Raw genomic sequence first — 20207 nt, 5'->3', positions numbered from 1 at the left:
AAAATGAAAAGATAGAAAAGATAAAATAGGTCTATACAATACTAGTAATTCAAACATGACAGCAGAGAAGAAAATGGCAAACAAGAAACACATATTATCAAAGTATACAATATTGTTCCGAGCATTATCGATTATAGACTGCAATTATAGTCCTCGGTGTGAGAGGAACAGATACGTTTTAAGTTTGGATTTGAATGTTTCTGTAGATGACAGTTGCCTTAACTGAATAGGTAACTGATTCCACAATTTTGGTCCCATAACGGAGAAAGCACGATCACCCCATCTATGTTTTACTTTGGGTGTTTGGAGTAACAATACATCTGTTAATGAAACTATTGACTTCGTGTCGGATTGTATTTGGCAGTTTGGGAACAGAGTCATGTAGATATGCGGGGAAAAAAAGAACGAACTGACTGATGTACTTATGGCATAATCTTGAAGATAATGGCCTTTTTTTTCTACATGTAACTAGTGTATACAGAACGGTAAAGAATGGAATCAAACTTATTAGTAAAAGTTAACAACCGGGCGGCAGAATTTTGCAACCGTTGATGTTTTGTGACATCTCATTATTCATGTTAATAGTGCGATCATTTTTCACTGAGAACAGAATTGCATGGCATTTAACTATGAACTCGGAGTGTAAAATGATTATTGTAGTCGCAAAATAATGAGAGAGAGAGCGAGAGAGAGAGAGAGAGAGAGAGAGAGGGAGAGGGAGGAGAGGGGAGGGAAAGAAGGAAAGAAAAAGAGGGGGCTCAGAGAGGGAAAGCTCAGAAGAACGTTAACAATTTGTTATAATGTTGATTTATGATTTTGATTTCCGTTCGGGATTCATATTACGCTTGAACGTCCGTACACATTGACAAAATATATCGATTTTTCAGGGATGTTTGTTGTCACTGGGATGCTGCTATTCTGAAGTCATGTCATAATAGGCCTACATGTTTGTTTTGTTTGTGTGTGTATGTGTTTGTTTTATGTCTCTATCTTTATCTTGAATTTGAGACCATTTGATATAACAATCTGTTAATAGCAAAAAAAAAAAAAAATGTTTTGTGATACTGTCTTGATAGGTCATCATCTACGAATTAACTGCTGCAATAGCTGTTGTATAGTTAGAAGGAGATTTAATGTGTGAATTTGCTTTTATCATGAATATGCAATTATTGACCCATGCATTGCCCACTATTTCCCTGCATGAGAACGGTTATTTTACTGATGGATATTAAGAAAATGACATTACACCGCACTGCACGACTCGCATTACTTTGTAGTTATTTGAGTCTTTTGAAAAGCTTCGATTGTATTCGTGTGTGCATAAGCGATATCTATTTGTGTCGGCATCACTATCACCACATGCACATGCGCATAAGTTACAAACCAATTAGAGATGCTCTGTGAAGGATATCTGATAGATTCAGAATCCATGTTTAGCCCTTTGCACGGATCATTTTCTTTTCACAATTCTGTGGTACACAGTAACGAAAATTATATCAATATGTGACATGTACGGGATTATCAATAAGTCTAATGACAGATGTGGTAAAGCATCTCTTCTACATGCAATTAGTATTTAATTTGGTTAAATGACATTATTACTGCATGGTCTACCGTTGTAAGCTGTTATTGTTGATTTTTTTTTACACTTAAGAACAACAACAACAACAACAACAACCATAATGATAACAACTACAGTAACATCAACGTTGAGTCAACAAATTTGAAACTGCTGAAAGAATAAATGCATAAATAGAGATAGGTATAGATAATGATAGATAAATAAACAGACAATATACTAATAGATTGATGAAAAGATGGCAATAGAGAGATAGGTAGATCGGTAGATAAATGGCTAGGTAGATAGAAAGATAGTAGATAGATAATAAATAATAGATAGAGCTAGATGGAGAGAGGGAGAACAAGAGAGAGATACTCTAGAGAGAAAGATAAGGTGGAAGGAATATGTGCCAAAATGTGACACCCCCGTGGCCATTTTGAACCAGAAGTTCACATCTGGCAAGATAATCTATTGACCATAATTAATCTTGTTACCGTGGTATCGACAACAAATGATTTTTTACTTTTATTGGAACATATAGATATCCCTTCAGACAACGTACAGTGACTGTCTCCTGAACAAACATTGATGTATACTCCGTACAGATGTGTCTTTCTGTGACCTGGTCCAGGTTGTGTATTGTGATTTCTATATGTATTGTAATGTAGGCACTTTGTAAACTTTTGCTGATGTGAATAATAATTATTAAGACCTTCGAAGAAGTCGTCGTACTACTGATGAGTCTAGCCACTGCCAGATTGCAGTGCTTATATAGCTGGATGGGACGGTTATATTGTAGTATTGATAAACTTATTAATGATAACATTGCCATATTTTCTGGCAACCTATTATTTATAACATTTTCACTGCAATAATTACTTTCCGATGGCCTCCTAATGAACAAAACATCTGGATTTATTTCCATAAACCTAAACTTAGGCCTACTATCTTAATTCACCTAAACTTCTGTCTATACACTAGGAAAAACAGTCTTTGCACCTTTAAAGGTGCTCCCAGTGTGACACTGGTAAATGTGCAAAGTTGAACCTATTTTTCTCAGCGTGGATAGCATCTTATATAAAACATTATGGATTTGTTGAATTCTGCATCATTTTACCACACTCTTGACCTGAACTATGCATTTCTTACTCGTATAAACATGCTGAGCTGAAATCTATATGTAATTGAATCATAACCTCAGAAGTAATCAATAAAAACCAGGATACATCGAGACTCAGTGTCATGACACCAAACCACTATTCATCTTACTGAATCTGTCCGACATGGCATCGATGGCATTCAACTAAAAAAATAGTGCTCTCAACAACACACTACTACTTTTTCAGCAACACACCATGGAGCTACTACTAGTACTCCGCGGTTATACCGCCACCTATTGGTATCTAAGTCGGGGACTTCCCTCGCCCAGCAGCCAGGGACCATCTAGGCACGCGGGCAGGTAAACAGCGTAGTTGACGCTAGTTGGTACGTACTTCGACTTCCTTGACCAGTGCTGCAGTGGTCAGTTGTGTTGCCCCCGGGTCAGTTTCCACTCTCTGAACAGACTCGATACTTTTCTCTTTTCCCATTTCCTCTCTATTTGAATCATATTTGTCATTTCGTTGGGACGTGTCGTGTTTAAAACGTCTAAAATGGCTGCCAACAAAAAAGTGGCTAGGAGAATCGTCCTCGCCAAGGATTTCCACGGGGAAGTTACGGCGTCCAACTTTCGAGTGGAGGAGGTGCAAATTCCAGCGCTAAATGAGGGTGGTAAGTTGACTCTCTCCGAGTCTCTTCATGATACTGATAGATTTTAATAGGTGCAAACTATCATTTATGCAAGGAATAAAAAGTTTGTGTCTCTATCGACGACTATTTCGCAGGAATAATTGTGTTTTATGGTATTCGACTTGCTACTTGCTAGTCGAAGCTCGAACGTTAAAGCCGTAACTGTTAGAGGGATCGTATACCGGTAGTTTTGGTTGAGACCTAATTTCAGGTTACTAAAAATTTTTGGTGAGATAATGAAAAACCTCTTATGAAATATGAAAGAGCATGTAATTCCATGAGGAATTCAACATTTATTTGATGAAAATTGGTTTTGAAATAGCCGAGATATCCAAAACACAGCGATTGTAATAATTGTGGGACCCACACTTTGATACTACGATTGCTAAATGTTTTACTATGTTTTTGGATGTTTCAGTTATTCCAAACCCGATTTTCATCAAATAAACTTTGAATTCCTCTTAAAATGGTGTGCTCTGTAGTATTTCATGAGTGTTTTATCGGTATCTCGCAAAAAGTTAAAAACCCAATTCTCATCTCCACCAATACGTACTGTACCATCCCTTTAACGTTAACAATGAAAAGTTGCAGGATCGGATCTTACGATAGTTAGGTCTAGCGTTACAGTCTACGGTTCTAGTTCTATGCAAAGTTGTGCTTGTGCTGCCCTACCACATAGTGGCGTGCAAAAATGTATTGCATGTGCAGGGAAGTTCCATCTCCCTGTTGTATTCTATGTGCACATTATGTAATGATATTGCACATGACATAATTACTGCCCGAATATATGCCTGATTTAGTGGACGTAGCATTGAGGATGCAGATTGCTCATTGTCCAGCACACAAATCTCTGTAATTGTCTGTGATAGGCTAGGCATTGATTTACATGCTTTTAAAGGGTTTCATGGTCACAAAGTAAAGAATGTATCTCTTTTACATTTTTGATGCTCCTCAAAATCTGAAGCGGTTAATGAGCAGATCAAGAAGAGAAGAGTACAAGTCAAGCGTATTCATATGGCATCCACAGGCATCGTGAAAACAAAATGATTGTCCAGTTACAGCTCAAAATAAGGAACCATTCTGTTAACACTGGGACTCACATCTACTCGTGTGTTGCTATACATGTACTGCAGAAAATGACTGAACACCAACCTGTCATATTTTTGATAGAGGTGCTAAAGTAGACTATGTTATGTCTTTAGTCTTTAGAACAAGACTTAATCACTTTTTTTTTGAATAATAATAATAATAATAATGATAATAATAATAATGATAGTAATAATGATAATAATAATAATAATAATAATAATAATAATATGGTTTTATTTACCAAGGGTAGCCTCTTCAGTGTTGCCACTGCTCTACCAGAGGGCCTTGCCATTATTATTTCCCTAGTAGCATTGCCAGGTTCCCATTTATACACCTGGGTCGAGAGGGACACGGTGGGTAAAAACATCTTGTCCAAGGATGTAAGCACTGGGCGGGATTAGAACTCTGGTCCTCCGATCGGGAGTCGGGAGTCTTATCCACTATGCCACAGCGCCTCCATTTGTGATTCATTTATTTATTTTTTTTTAAGATCTATCACAAAACACATTTAATTCTTGTTCTCATTGCAGAGGTTCAACTAGAAGCTCTCTTCCTCACAGTAGATCCATACATGAGGTAAGCATTTAACCCCTTCCCTGCTGCCCTCCACCACCTGTTGAATACTAGCTGTTGTCTAGCATCCCTGGCTCATAGGCACCCATGAAATGCCCAGATACTAGAAAACAAACAAACAAACAAACAAACAAACGAACTTACATACAAACAGAGAAACAAAAACAACAACAACAGCAGCAGCAGCAGCAACAGCAACTAAAAAAAAAAATTAAAAAAAATCTGTGTCACAGTTGTCCTGTAGTGGGCTCTAGGGCAATACCCCCTGGGCAATTACCCTGGACCCTTCCCCTGGCCCTAATCCTAAGCCTAATCCTGAAACTAATCCTAACCCTAACCCAAAATCCTAACCCTAAACCTAACCCCAACCCTAATCTTTACTCTAACCTGACCACTAACCAGTATTTAGGCATGGGTAATTGCCCTCTGGGGGTAATTGCCCAGATAGAGGGCAATTACCCAGATACGCCTTTATTGCTCCCCTGTGTACATATGAATGCCCTGTACACTTGAATGTATTCATAAACTTGTGCTCCTGACTTACCTGCCACATGTGTCTTATGCGATGACACAACATTTGCTCGAACTGGGACAATTGCTCTGGTCTTATTTTCTCCAAGGTTAGGGTTGTAGGTTTAGTTTGATGTTAGGATTAGAATTATGGTTAGAGTTATGTTTGTGGGTAGAATGAATTCATGTTTGGCTTAGCATGGAGATATTTCATGGGAGAAAATGTCATGGAATCTTTTAGTACACGTACACACCATTGCGAACTGCTTTTTCTTTCCTACTTTTACACCAAATCTTTCCTATTTTTCATTCGGGAAGGTTGGGAGGTATACCAGTCCTGTACACTAGATGCTTTATGACCTATGCCTACAATCTTATAAATGCAATGGTTATTTATTGAATGACATCAAATATACTGTACATTAGGAAGAAGGTATTGTGCGTGGGGTGGGATGGGAGGCTGTTGAGAGGCTTTTGACTGGGAAGGACAGATTTTGTTTTGATAATGGATTTCAATTCTTGCTAATGATCCTTGTATGGTAAGCTATGTAAGCTTGTTTTCAAATGATTGATGTTCTTACATTTTCATTTACCTTTGTTACACACATTCAAGTCAATGGCTTTATGCATTACTTACTCTATTTATCAAAAGAAATCAAATAATTTGTTTGATTGTTTGTTTGTTTGTTTGTTTTTTCATTTCTCCCTAAATTCCTTTTTACTTCAATCAGAGTATGGGGAATCAAAGAAGGAGAGCTGATGGTCGGTGAACAAGTTGCCAGGTATAGAAAGTTAATTGCTTTTTGAGACTAAAGTACCACTATACTACCAGGGCTGAATTTCTCATTAGTGTGACAGATCATTTCCATGCAAAGCAGTGCAATTTCAGTATGAATGCCAACACCATTTTAGTTTGGATTAATCTCCTAAACCTTTCCCTTGCCAGAGATCTTTGACAGTGTGTACATTGCTATGAGGTGTTCAGGGGGGCATTTCATGAAGGAACTTGTCGGATAAAATGTCTGACAAGTCAATTATATCCGACAAGTTCAGAGAAATCAGCCAATCAGACTAAAGAATTTCTCAAAACTTGTCGGATATAACTGACTTGTCAGATATTTTATCCGACAAGTTCCTTCATGAAATGTCCCCAGGTGTCAATTTATACTCAAAAGCACACAAAGGGGTCCAGTCCAGGATTAAATTTAAATACTTTGTTTAAAAATATCTTAAATATCTTAAATGTGTGTGATGGTATTGTGCTTTTTTTATTGTGTGTAATGTATTATTTTGTTTTTCATATGAAACCAGATGAACTAAGTGTCATTTAATGTTTAAATGATTTGCTATGAAAGTTCATACAAATTTATCAGAAATGATTGAATTTGATTGGTTTTGATTAAAAAAAAATTGTATAGGACTTCACATCTGCTGTTCCAGAGGAAAAGAATGCCTTTAACTAAACTACAAAGAATATATATCTACTCTCTGAAATTTGACCAAGGAACTCCTTTATTTGGCATTGAGTACATTATGAGATATCAATGACATCTGATGATTCCAAATGTCCCCATTCTCTTGATCTCTGTCAACCCTAACCCTTTTACTGCCCGGGTGCAAACAGGTCTATACATGTAGGTTTAAATTCTACAATCGCTATATTAAGGGGATGTAAAACTGTGTATCGATGGTTCAAGAATATAACTGAATGGTATATGCAGAGGTTATTGCATCACATGTATGTGTTGGTTGATTTGCTCATTAAAGAGACTGTATTTGTGGGGAGACTACAATGAATATATTGCAAAGGTTGGCATGGCTTGCTTAAATACATAATCGGGAATTCACTTAAAATGTTGGTAAACGCTCAACACAATACGCTCTTAGTGGCCCCATGTGGAGAGGAATATCCGGCTGTTATCTAAATGGACTTCTTTCAGCTAGCCTTCAAGTCTGTTTGTGGGTTTTGTAATTTGTTCCAGTGCTCATATACGCTGTTTGGCAATTCTATTCTAGCAGGCCTGCTGTAAGTAGTCAGATATATTGCATATTGTATATGATGATACTTGTAGTTCGCATGTTGGTACCAGTACAGAAAAGATGACGAAGTAGGGTGGTAATGCATTTCAGTCCAACATTCGACCCTGATGAAGACATATGTATTCGTCGAAAATTTGGTCTGAATAAACAGCACTGTTGGACTGTAATACATTACCACCCTACTTCGTCATCTTTTCTATTTATATATCATTATTATTATTATTATTATTATTATTATCTATTCTTTTAAGGCACTGCTGTGGACAGTGAGTGAAGATAGATTCCATCAAAGAAATATGATATCTTATAAGTATATATAATATAAAGATAATATTGGTTTTCTTTAAAGGGTGGTAGAAAGCAGAGACCCAAAGGTACCAGTGGACTCCATTGTCCAGGCCCAAGCAGGCTGGACCACTGGATCCATTGCCAAGGGAAGTGATGTCATAATCGTAGCAGACTACCCCTCGCCTGATTGGCCGAAATCCCTGGCTATTGGGACACTAGGAATGCCAGGGTAAAGTGCTCTTACTACTATTACTTCATTTAGAAAACATACTGATTATCTGTGAACAGTGCAAGTTTGTTTTTTCTTGATCAGGAAATGCATCACAGAAATATGGATATGTAGGATAGGATATAGTTCAGATGCAACTTTGCTTAGAGCAGATAAACTTGATTGCTGTATGCAGCAAATTTTTAAGATCACTGGATCTTTAGCTGGCAGAAAACATCTTGAAGATGATTTTGACATGTGATAAACTTACAATATATATCATATGCTTGATTTTATGGCACTCTCCTGGCTTCTTGTCAATGTCATACTGAGTGATTTTTCTTCTGCATGTTTGTGTTATTTGTTTCTGTCTTTTTGTTTGTTGACTTGTATTAGTTATTGTGTGTGTATGTGTGTGTGTGTGTGTGTGTGTGTGTGTGTGTGTGTATTGTGTTAGTGTGTGCTTGTGTTTAAAGTCAGACATACATGTAGTTTGAAATGTGTGTGCCTGTGTATACATTTGAATTTATTTCGCCTAAAAACAACAAAAACTTACCAGAATGTAAATCTCTCTAAAACACCTAAAAGGAAGACAGCCTACTTTGGCTTTCTGGACATCTGCAAGCCCAAGGCCGGAGAGACGGTGGTGGTCAGTGGTGCGGCCGGAGCAGTGGGAGCAGTGGTCGGTCAGATTGCCAAGATCAAGGTTTGGCTCATATAGAAACACACTTGGACACATAACGGACCTCAGTGTGAAGTTTAGTTTCATGTCCAGCTCCACTCTTTATTTGGTCCAAGAAGGAAATGTATTGTAGTTATATGTCTGATTCTAACTTCTTACAGATGCACTCAATTTACCTTAGGAACGTATGTGAAAAGGAAAATTAGTTGTGTAATGTCCATATTTGATTTCTTTGTGGTGTTTTTAGAAATCAGCTGGAAGATAAGGTGCTACATGTAGCTCTTCCATCATGTGAAGAAATGCATCATGCATATGAACATGAAAACTGGAAAATGTTTGGAAGATCAGCAGAGCTTTAACAACTTTCTGGCATAATAAGCTTGAGTAAATTAAGGTGTATGAATTGAAATCACAAACATGAATTAGAAAAAAAAGTATTGCTTTTAGTCCACTTAATTCATATTCCTATTGAATCATTTCTCTGTTTTGATCATAACTTGTTGAGTACGAGTCCCGAGTATCCTTGGGCAGGTGTCAATGGAAAATGTGTGTTGTAGCAAAATTAGTCCATCCTCAACGGGATAAAAGACATAAAATTTTCATATTGTTTTGTGTTTGGTTATATGGTTGGTGCTATAGAGAATTTATAGGAGTTCAGATATCCAGAGCAATCTGATTCTCTCTTGTCTCTGAAAATACCAGTGAGTCTTTAACTGATATGGTGATGCTGACAGTTTACAAGTCTGCTGAGCAGATTTTCTTCTGTTAACACTTCATTATTCTGCACATTACTTAAATGCACAAATCTGACCATAGAATTCTAACCTGGGCACATTTTTCATGAAGGTCATCAGCCCTGACAAGTTGTCAATCTCTGACAATTTCAGTAAAATTTTTTGGATTTGATAGGATGAGAAGCTCTGGTCACTGACCATTACTATTGTAATTGTAATTGTCAAGCTGACAACTTTCACAAAATGGTGCCTTGTTTTATGATAGTTGCTATGATGGAAATTGCAGACAGATGGTCAAATATTGGTAACCTACCCACATTTTTCCTGTGTACCCATTAAGGAAACTTCAAGTGTATTTTCAGTCCAAAGTGATGATCCAAAATAATTTGCATCATCCAAATTACTTTTCTTAGATCTGTTGTATCATACAAGCTGAATATATCAAAGTACTTCTGTTCTCGGAAAGTCAGAATTTCCTGCAAGTGGAAAGATGAGATAACACTGCTGAGTTACACATAAGCTGTGATTTTTTTTCAGGGGTGTCGTGTGATTGGATTCGCGGGGTCAGAGGCCAAAGTGCAGTACCTGAAGGAGCTGGGTTTTGACATTGCTCTGAACTACAAGACCATCACAGACTTGGACAAAACTCTCAAGGAGGTGGCACCAGAGGGTATCGATTGCTACTTTGACAATGTAAGTCTTTTCAATTTAACCCTCAGGGCACCACTAGCATACCTGTGCCATAGACTCCCACCAAAGGATACTTGATGCATGTATTATGTTATTCAAAGTTTTAAATCAAGCCATGAAGTCTTCATAAATTACCAAACTTTCCCCTGTCAATGAATTTTTTAGAGCACACAAGATGCGAATTCATAATACAAATTGTGTATGTGGCTATCCCACTGACGTCAAGCTGATTTTGCTTTTGCACACATTTTTCATAGAGTCGACCTGACCGAGTGTACTTGCGACTAGTCTTCAATGGCAAAGCTTGCTGATCCAGCAGTGATGCATGCAATTAGAATGAGGTGTACCGACAAATGTAACAACAGTTAAAAAGTGTGTGTGCATTTCCATGTTATTGTCAGCATTACCAGGGGCCCATTTCATAAAACTTGTTATCAGAAACTGCCACATTTCTATGACAAATTTGCTCTTAGCCGATCAGATGGATGGATTTCAGTAGCTTGTCACATCTATGACAACTTGTCACGGATGACAAGTTTTATGAAACGGGCCCCAGGTCTATTCTTTGCATCATTCTTTGTTGGTATCATAATCAGTGTCAGGGTTGAGATTAGAATAATCATTACAACCATACTGTGCGCTGTTGCATTTACTTGTTTTGACTGTCAACAGTTTCATTTGTTGAGGTATTTGTTATTTTCTCTATCTCCATGAAGTAAGATTGAACAAAAAAATTGAAAAGCTCCCCCCCCCCTCCTCCTGTTCTTAAGCCTACATGAAATGCTTCCTATATCATGCATTGTTGTCTCCGTCTGTACGCTGTATTCTGCAAGGCTTTTTTGAGTGACTGGACTTCAGACTTTCACAACAATTTGTTATATTGTTTCAATATTTACGCAAGGACGAGGACTGGTTTGGAATGTGAATGGGGCCATTTTAGAATCTATTGATTTGAATTAAACCCCTTATCTTGAGATAAAATAGTTTTGTCCAAACAATGAAGTGGCAAAATGCCTACCTGTATGATCTAGATATCACAATTTAATAACTGGAGTTCAAAGGTCAACTAGCAGCTGAGGGTTCAGAGAAATTGTGTGTTAACCCATTGACGATGGACCGATTTTTACTACAACATGCATTTCCATAGACACCTGCCCGAGTATACTCGGGACTCAACAGGTTAAACATAACCCCAGTCTGACAATTGACATCATTTTGTGAGCAATTGATTCTCAATATATTTTCTGTGCCCTGCTATGCTGTTTCAAGTGAGACTCAGTACGTGCACCATGTGGTATCTTATTGTGGCTGTGCAGATACATAGGTTAAATTTAATGTCATATTGTTGAACAGTTGATGACAGTGAGTGATACCGGGGTTTTAATGTCATAAAGGTCACAAAAACTCAATATTCTATGGTGAGCTTCCTGTAAGATGATTGCAAGGTATTTCAGCTAGAGAAATACATAATGTGACTAATTACCATGATGGTAGCTGCAGTTCACATTGGAGATATACTGTATATGCCATAAATTTCACGAGTCTAAATTTTCATGAATCGGGAATTCCCGACAATTTCGCGAGTGCTTAAATTCGCAATCGTGGAGTCCTGTACTGAACGGAGAAGTGTACACACGTACGTCACATTCACTTTGGGAACAGAGTCAATATTTTCGTGTGTCTTTAATTTCACGAATAGCACCTGACTCGCGAAATTTACAATAAAAACGTGAAATGTTCGGCGGATATTTTTTTTTTATGAAAAAAAAAATTGATGCACATAAATTAAAGGAAGCATTCATTCTGTTTTTCAAAAAGATTTTTATATGATAATGAATTCAGCTGGATTTGGTACAATCTTATCATTCTGGGATTTGCCTATCATGCAGAAATTTTGCTTTATTTTGTTCTCAGTGTGCACGTGACCTTTGAACTATGCCTTGGAATAGTTTGACTGTTTTAAATGCAGTTTTGTTTGAATAAGAGCAACCTTTTACATGCAGAAGATATAGTGTACAGTCATGATTTTTGTAGAATGAAAACAAATACAAAGTCAAAACTTGATGCAATTAAAAAAGAAATGATGCATACACTCTCTGATGTCGATAGTAATCTTATGGAGTCTGTCAAGTTATTATCAATTATTATTTTTTCTTTACTCACATGATTTGCGAAGATGGTGTACAATTATGATATTTGTAGAATGAAAACAAATAAAAGCAAGAGAATATTAATCAGAGGGTTGAAGGCTGAGGTGTGAATTTTCTTCAATTTGTCTCCCTCTACGAATGAAATGTGTAAGATCACAAATTTGAAGAAAATTGAACAAAAATTCTTACCAAAAACAAATAAAACTTCGCTACTTGATAAACTAGAAAAAAAAGTGATACATAATATGCTCTCTGATCACAATGATAAAGGTATGAGTCATTCAAGTTATTGTTAGGATTTTGATTGCTTTTTCTTTTTCTCACAAAGTTTGTTAATATACACCCCTCCCTCCCCCCATGAAATCATCGTTATCTCTCCCTCTTATTCTCTCTTAGGTAGGTGGAGAATTTTCCAGTACGGTCTTATACAACATGAACTCCTTTGGCCGAGTCTCTGTGTGTGGCTCCATCACTGGGTACAACGCCGTTGATCCACCAAAAGGTACGTCAGAGTTCAATCACCATCTCAGGGATTTCCTGTAAACCAAAAATAAAAGGACAACTAGAAAACCATTCTGAGTGCACAGACCTACATCAAGCAGCTCACTTCTAAGTAATTGATTTGCTAAAAATGGTCACATTATTGCCTCAGTGATATTAAAAATCCTTTCCAGTGTCTCTACCTCGTACTGCTTTCTGCTGCACTGTGAGCATGCACTCATCAGGCCATGTACATGCACCTCAAATGTGTGCGACTTGAATGCCCTGGTTTGTAGGCCATATTTGCCAATAATAAAGACTCTGTCAGAAATGAAAAGGAAAGTTTCTTGATCAAGATGGTGATTTGGGTCACTACAAAAATTTTAAACATCTGTTCTTTGTGTCATTCTTGTCCCATGAAATTCATCCAGATCTGACTGTTTTAGTTCTTTTGCAAACAGATGGACAAATAAACCAATGCTGGCAAAAACAACCCTTTTTTTGTGGTGAAAATGATTATAATAATCAATTCGTGATTTCCTTTGAATGAAAATTGAATTATTAAGTAATTTCTGCTACCACCTATAGCACCTTCTTCTTGTATTCACCTCTCATAAATTCCCTGGTTACTCTGATAATATTTAATGGATTAAAGCAAATGTGTCTATTGATTTTTATTCACTGTGAAACCACTCTCTTTTTCTCTCTCTCTCTCTGGTTCATTTTTTTTTTCTCCCAAAAATGCCTGTGAAGCATCAATGAAAACACTAGAAATATGAGATTAAGTTTGAAATGTAGCTTTAAGTCTTTGCTTAGCATATAAGTCAAAGAGCTTTTCCCCATAAAGTACTAAGAGTGCGGAGTATGCAGACGCCCGATACTATTGTTTTGTGAGCCCACGGGGAGCACTCAAAGACGACGAGGTAGTATGCTCACCCCTCATGCTAGCATGCTAGCAAACGAGCAACAGAGGAGCAGCCAAATCTAGGAGTGCGTACTCCCGTAAAAGTTCAAAAGTTCGCATAATACGCGCTGTAAAGATGTTACTTCAGTACGCAAAGTCTGCCATTACGAAGTGAGTAATGACAGCCGCCATGAAATCACGGTAAGCACTATTTGGGCACCTGTCCCGCTTCATCATGAATATTCATCATCGACATGTATCCGTATTACCGTGGAAATACATGATTTTTACATTTCCCGGCAAAACTGAACATTTTTCCATCTCCTGGCGAGACATTTTAAAATTGCCCGTTGATGCAATTCTTCGAGATTTTTATATTCATATGAAATACGTTTTTACATTCTATGGCACGTATCCAGCGTTCTGCCATTTACTAGTACAGTATCTTACTGCCTGATGAATATTCATGATGAAGCGGGACGGGTGCCCAAATAGTGCTTACCTGAAATCACTGACACCATTGTATAGTTCGCCCTCTAGTGGTGGAGAGGAGAAAAATCTCTTTGGCGTAAGTACTTATTGCACCATCAATTTACACAAATCCGATGGGCCAACATCTGGTTTGGTGTGCAATTATGTAAAATGAAATTTCTTGGTGTTTTTAATCCCCTGTCAAATACAGCCAGGATGCTTCAGCCAGCCATCAACCGCAAGTGCCTAACAGTCACCGGTTTCATGGTCTACAACTTCAGTGACAGATTCGACGAATGTCTCCGGGAACTCATCCAGTGGGTTCAAGAGGTATGATTCGGCGGGTCTAGGGCAATTACCCCCTGGACAATTACCCCAGACCCTTCCCTGACCCTAACCCTAATCCTAAATTCTGAACCTAAACCAACCCTCACCCAAACTCTAACCCTAGACCTAACCTGACCCTAATCTTTACGCTAATCTTCTCACTAACCAGTATTTAGCTGGGGTGGGGGGTAATTACCATGATACGTTCTTCGACACTAGGGCGCCCTCGTGAGGAGGACGTACTGCAGTGAGATCTTCATCATAACTGTGTTTGTTATTACGGGAGCGCACTGTATAACTACTTTGCCATCATGCCACCCGAAGCTGATGAAGATTCTACGTATGTGGACTAGAAGGTTGATGTTGTTAAAAACTTATCATGATTATAAGCTGTTTCTGCATTGAAATTAATTCATTCTTTTATCTTTGTAGTTCACCCTGGCTACCAGCTGTTAACCCTAAAAAGACTGGGGGGGGGGGGCCTAAAAGGCCCCCCCCTCGACATTTCGTGCGATTACTCAGCAACACGCTATGCTCTCGCCGCGATGCTCTATGACTTTTTTCTTTCGAGTTTCCCGCACATTTTGACACCAAATTTGTGGCGCCCGGGGTACGGTTCTGAAGTTACATAACTTTTTGTACATGCACGTGAGACCGAAAATGGCTCAAAAATGTGATTTTGTGTACAAAGTCAATACAAATTGAGTTTTATCACATGGTTCATATAAATATGCTTATTTTTACTCTCAATGGCTAAAATCAATTTGTTTTAGTAGTATTATGCTTCAAAAAGGGTCTGCCACAAATTTTGCTGAAAAAAATAACAAAACAAAAGGTCGAAAAAACAGAGAAATACATAAGAAATTCATAAAACAATAAAATAAATAAGAAATTAATTTTGATACCGAATTTTTTTTCAAGTACATTTGTTAAGAATGCTACAAAGAATATCTAGACCAAAAATGAGCACTTTTGGAGCTTTATTTACTGATTTAGATAAAAAAGTCTGATTTCTCGCATAAATTAGCATAATAAATCAAAATAAAATAAAAGAAGACTATTTTTAAAAATTTAAATATAAGATCTTGTAGATTACATCGCACACTACCATTGTGCAAATTTCCGCGGCAATCGCGCGATCCACGGCCGAGATCTTGTGTCAGTATTTAATGCATATTTGTGAATTTTGCTTTTCAAACGGCATGCAACAATGAAATTCTCTGTTCAGTTTTTACTTTGCATTTCTGCATTCGTCTCATGTTTGCATCTCTTAGTTAGTGCCAAGTTAGGCATGCCCAGTGCTATCCTGAGGCACCTTTTCTTAGCATGTTCTTCCCGCAATTCTCTGAGAGCCCACAAAGCCCTCAAACAAGATTCTTTTCGCTCATCAACAGAGAACGAAGAGCGTGGTAATCCACATGTGCAAAAGCAGTCAAGCGGTACATGTATCCCTTTCCATGGTCATCTACATGCACCATTGAACAATTAGAATTATCAATCGGGCGTGAGGTATAATTAGAGGGTGCACTGATGAGCTCACAGACTCTTGTTTTACACAAAACGAGGCATCTGAATGGAGTCAGCGAAAGCAGAAATGTACCTGAGCTCCGCAGTGATTGCTATGTACGTCTTCAAACGAGTTTAGTAACAAAACATGCGCAGACTACATCAGAAAAAAGTAAACAATAATGTGATATACTAATTTTTCTTTCAGAAAGAGAACAAATGCTGATAGGAGAGACTCTAATCTTTCTATCTAAGCCATTTTTCTGGGAAGTATATTGCAAATAAACATAGATTTAGGCCACAAATGCACGCACTCTTGTCTACATTTGGGAACCTGGTATACTAGGTTCCTGTATATCAGTTGCCACCATGGGAACCTGGTCAGGTTCCCGTAAGGAATGTGGTAATTATACCCCTGCCAAACGAAGTTTGAAGGGGGTATATAGGAATCAGCGGACGGTCGGGCGGTCGGTCGGGCGGTCGGGGCGGTCGGGTGGTCGGGCGGATCGGTCCGTTGCAAATCTTGCGTCGCGAACTACTTCCTCAGTTTCAACGATTCCCATAAAAACTTGGCACAGATGTGTGCCTTGGGTTGTAGATGTGCAAGACGTATTTTTTTGACAGTACCCAAAGTACGTTGCCATGGTAACGGCATATTATGGGCAAAAATGGGTACAAATCTTGCGTTGCGAACTCCTCCCACAGTTTTTGATCAATATTTTATGAAATTAGGTACAGATGTTCATCTGAATATGTTAATGTGCAAGACACATATTTCCGCAGTGGCAAAAAGTGCGTTGCCATGGTAACGGCATGTTATTGGTAAAATATAGGGCAAAATGCTTCATGGCAAAACTGCTTCATCAGTGTTCTTCCAATTCTCATGGAATTCATATTGAATGTTTGTCTTAGGATATAGGTCAGCATGACACATTTCTTGACAGTGACAAAAAGTATGTTGCCATGGTAACAGCTCACATATTATGAGCCAAAATGATGGAAAATTTTGTGTCGCAAACTACTTCCTCAGTTTTTGCCCAATTTCCATGAAACTTGGTACAGATGTGTGCCTTTGGTTGTAGATGTGCAAGACGCATTTTTTGACAGTACCCGAAAGTACGTTGCCATGGTAACGGCATATTAATGGCAGAAGATCAAGGAAAGATCTTGCGGATTTAACTACTTCCTCAGTTTTTTGACCAAAGCTTATGAAATGTGGCACACACCTTGATCTTGGTGGAAGATGTGGAAGACATATTTTCGGACGTGTCGGAAGCTGCGTTGCCATGGTAACGGCATATAAATGGCAGAAGATCAAGGAAAGATCTTGCGGATTGAACTACTTCCTCTGTATTCGACTGAAGCTCATGAAATGTGGCACACACATTGGTCTTGGTGGGAAGATGTGCAAGACATATTTTTTGGACGTGTCGGAAGCTGCGTTGCCATGGTAACGGCATATTAATGGCGGAAGATCAAGGAAAGATCTTGTGGATTGAACTACTTCCTCAGTTTTTGACAAAAGCTTATGAAATGTGGCACACACAATAGTCTTGGTGGGAAGATGTGCAAGACATATTTTTCGGACGTGTTGGAAGCTGCGTTGCCATGGTAACGGCATTCAAATGGCAGAAGATCAAGTAAAGATCATTCTTGGGTAAGACTGTCGTCACGGGGCGGGGGTATTAATCACCTTCAGTGATATTTCTAGTTTGTTGTGGGTCCTCTGTGATAGAAATATGTATAAGATCAATAGTCATCAGTAACATGTTGTATTGTGTGGCTTAATTCTGCTTTCATTCTTTCCCCACCCCAAACATATAACAATAATGATATAATATATGATTTTTATCATATAGATAACACTTCAACTGACAAAGATTATGATACACACACACAGTCTGCAAAAGTCTTCAACTAACTGAAGGAGGCGGACTTTGAATAACCGGAAGAAGAAGAAAAAAAAAGAATGTGCCGGCACTTGGTGTAATCTCTGATATCTATGTCAGTTTCAAACTCATGTGTCTTTTTGTTCAAACAGGGAAAACTCAAGTACAAGGAGCACGTGACGGAAGGATTCGATAATATGCCCAAAGCCTTCATGGAACTCTTCAGCGGCACAAACTTTGGGAAAGCCATCGTTAAAATCTAGTCGGCAAGCAAATTTTGATATGCCTTAACGTTCTCTGTATTGGTCAGCAGTTATATGCTGCTGCTGTTTCTTTTTGAAAATGAGTATACTGTATTATTCCTATTACCTGTAGATGCTGAATATTTTGCTTGGGGAGGGGGATGCTTTCATAAAGTTTGTGAGTCAAAAATGGTTGAATTCAACAACCCACCAAAATATAGTCTTCCAAATATGTGAGTATGAGACTGATGTACATACATTCAACATTGGTAGACAGCATGCTACATATGTGCACATCCATTCACACATACTAGTATAACATACAGCTTCATACAGTATAACATGCATGTTCCTGATGGTGAATTCAAGCACTCGCGAGAATGTCTTACAACTCCGAATTTGCAAAATGTTTGGCATCTACAATAATATGTGTTTGACCACTGCCTCCCTACAAGCTAGCCTCTTTATGATTATCCCCAAGCCCGATCCTCATGCAGCTCTGTCCTTAGTTGCAGCAATGTCAGTCAGATTGGCATGTATTCCATCTCTGTAGGCCATTCTCTAAAATGACATCAATCTTCTAATACAAACAAGTTGACACAAAACAGTAATGGTAAATTTAGAGGTATGTACACAGGCGGGAATTCAAGAGGGCGGTGTTAAATGGGTGCATGTTTACACGCCTGCCACATTGTGATTGTCTGAATAGGACAGATTCATATGGTAATCAGTGTGTCAAAAATGGCCGAAATGATGTCAATCTCAAGTCATCTCTTGAATCTGCTGTTGTTTCTGGCTGGTTTATCCTAATGTATTATGGATCCTTCCAAGACAAAGTTTGCTTTCTCACAGCTGGTGCTACATCTTTAAAAGTGGGGGAGGCAGTTTATATTTCTGGTCCCACTTCCTGGTTTCATCAGCTATTAAGCCCCCCCCCCCCCCCCCCCCCCAAAAAAAAAAAAAGGAAAAAAAAAAAAGAAAAGAAAAAGGCCTTACCTGCAGACCCTATGTATTCCTATGTACTATCCCCCCCCCCCCCCACCCTGGAAACACTATGATGTAAGTTTCATTTCCAGGCCAAATTTTCAGCCAGGAGTGAACAATGATGACATCATTTCCGAAGAAAGAATAGAAATATAGAGATAGGTGATTATTCATGTGAAATTGTCAGAGTGGAAGATCAAACCACAAAAGGTCAAAACAAGCTGAACTCTGGTCAAAAGTGACATTTTCGACTCCCATCTCAGATCAGAAATTTAATTGTCAGTGAGTAGGACAAAGAACATAGATCTAATTGTGTTTTCTTAATGTTAAAACCAAAACATAGTTCTGGTACGCCTGCAAAAATTGTCAAATTTTGCTCCCAGATGTGCACGTATGCCTAAGAAATGTGTGGAATAATGCCGTACTGACAAGATATTCGTTGGTTAATGACGAAAATGTGAAATATTAAACAAGAAGGTTCGGCGGAGTCGCAGTCTAAGAACTGTAGAGGGTCTAACCCGATCAGGGTCAGGCTAACTCGGATTAACTCGGCCTCCGATGGCAAAGCCGAGTTATCCCTCTGGATTGTACAGTGTTGTACTATGGGAGCGCTTCGTATTCTGGCTGGTCGCAGTCATGGGCTGAGTTGATACAATGCGCGTATCAAAGAACCTCTTTGGCACGCATGCAAAATTAATGTGCGCCTATCAAGCACCTATATATAGAATATGGCGATCACGAACTGTGTATAAATTGTCTGAAATAGGGCTGAGTTTTCCCTGAGACTGAGTTAGTCTGAATCCTTCTGTAATAAAAGTCAGTATACCAACCAAACTTTTGATCTCAAAATACTCCAAAACAACTCATCATCCTGGCAAATTGCGTCAGCTGGGTAAGTTTCTTGGTAGACTCTTTTGATATATTGCAAGCAAATATGAAATGGTGCCAGACGGGTTCTCAAACTCTTACCAAAATTATGTTTTCACTTTAAGGGGCTAAAGGTCTATCATTGAGGTCAAAGGTTAAAATGTCAAAGGTCATACTTGTCAACTGCAGAGTGTCAGGTGAAAAGAACGGGTCATCCCAACCAA

The 20207-nt window shown here is 38.3% G+C and overlaps 1 protein-coding gene across 1 annotated transcript; it reads left to right on the top strand.

Moving 5' to 3' along the window:
* Nucleotides 1-3183: 3183 nt before the first annotated feature.
* Nucleotides 3184-18694, top strand: LOC139738990 (prostaglandin reductase 1-like). Its single transcript, XM_071649605.1, has 9 exons — nucleotides 3184-3331; nucleotides 4969-5014; nucleotides 6253-6303; nucleotides 7911-8078; nucleotides 8646-8763; nucleotides 10011-10166; nucleotides 12710-12815; nucleotides 14380-14498; nucleotides 18043-18694. Exons 1-9 carry the CDS (start codon nucleotides 3214-3216, stop codon nucleotides 18151-18153), a joined length of 993 nt encoding a protein of 330 aa, XP_071505706.1. The 5' UTR covers nucleotides 3184-3213; the 3' UTR covers nucleotides 18154-18694.
* Nucleotides 18695-20207: the final 1513 nt, after the last annotated feature.

Source organism: Diadema antillarum, unplaced genomic scaffold (genome assembly GCF_040938485.1).
Source record: "Diadema antillarum isolate AM-2024a unplaced genomic scaffold, OU_Dant_1.0 seq00000778_RagTag, whole genome shotgun sequence".
In the NCBI taxonomy this organism is placed as follows: Eukaryota; Metazoa; Echinodermata; class Echinoidea; order Diadematoida; family Diadematidae; genus Diadema; species Diadema antillarum.
This window is presented reverse-complemented; position numbering and strand designations above follow the sequence as displayed.

Excerpts from the sequence above, each read along its gene's own strand:
- LOC139738990 (XM_071649605.1), top strand. The coding sequence starts at position 3,214 with ATGGCTGCCAACAAAAAAGTGGCTAGGAGAATCGTCCTCGCCAAGGAT. Across the intron at positions 8,079-8,645 it reads GGGACACTAGGAATGCCAGG|GAAGACAGCCTACTTTGGCT; the intron begins GTAAAGTGCTCT and ends AACACCTAAAAG. Across the intron at positions 8,764-10,010 it reads GTCAGATTGCCAAGATCAAG|GGGTGTCGTGTGATTGGATT; the intron begins GTTTGGCTCATA and ends ATTTTTTTTCAG.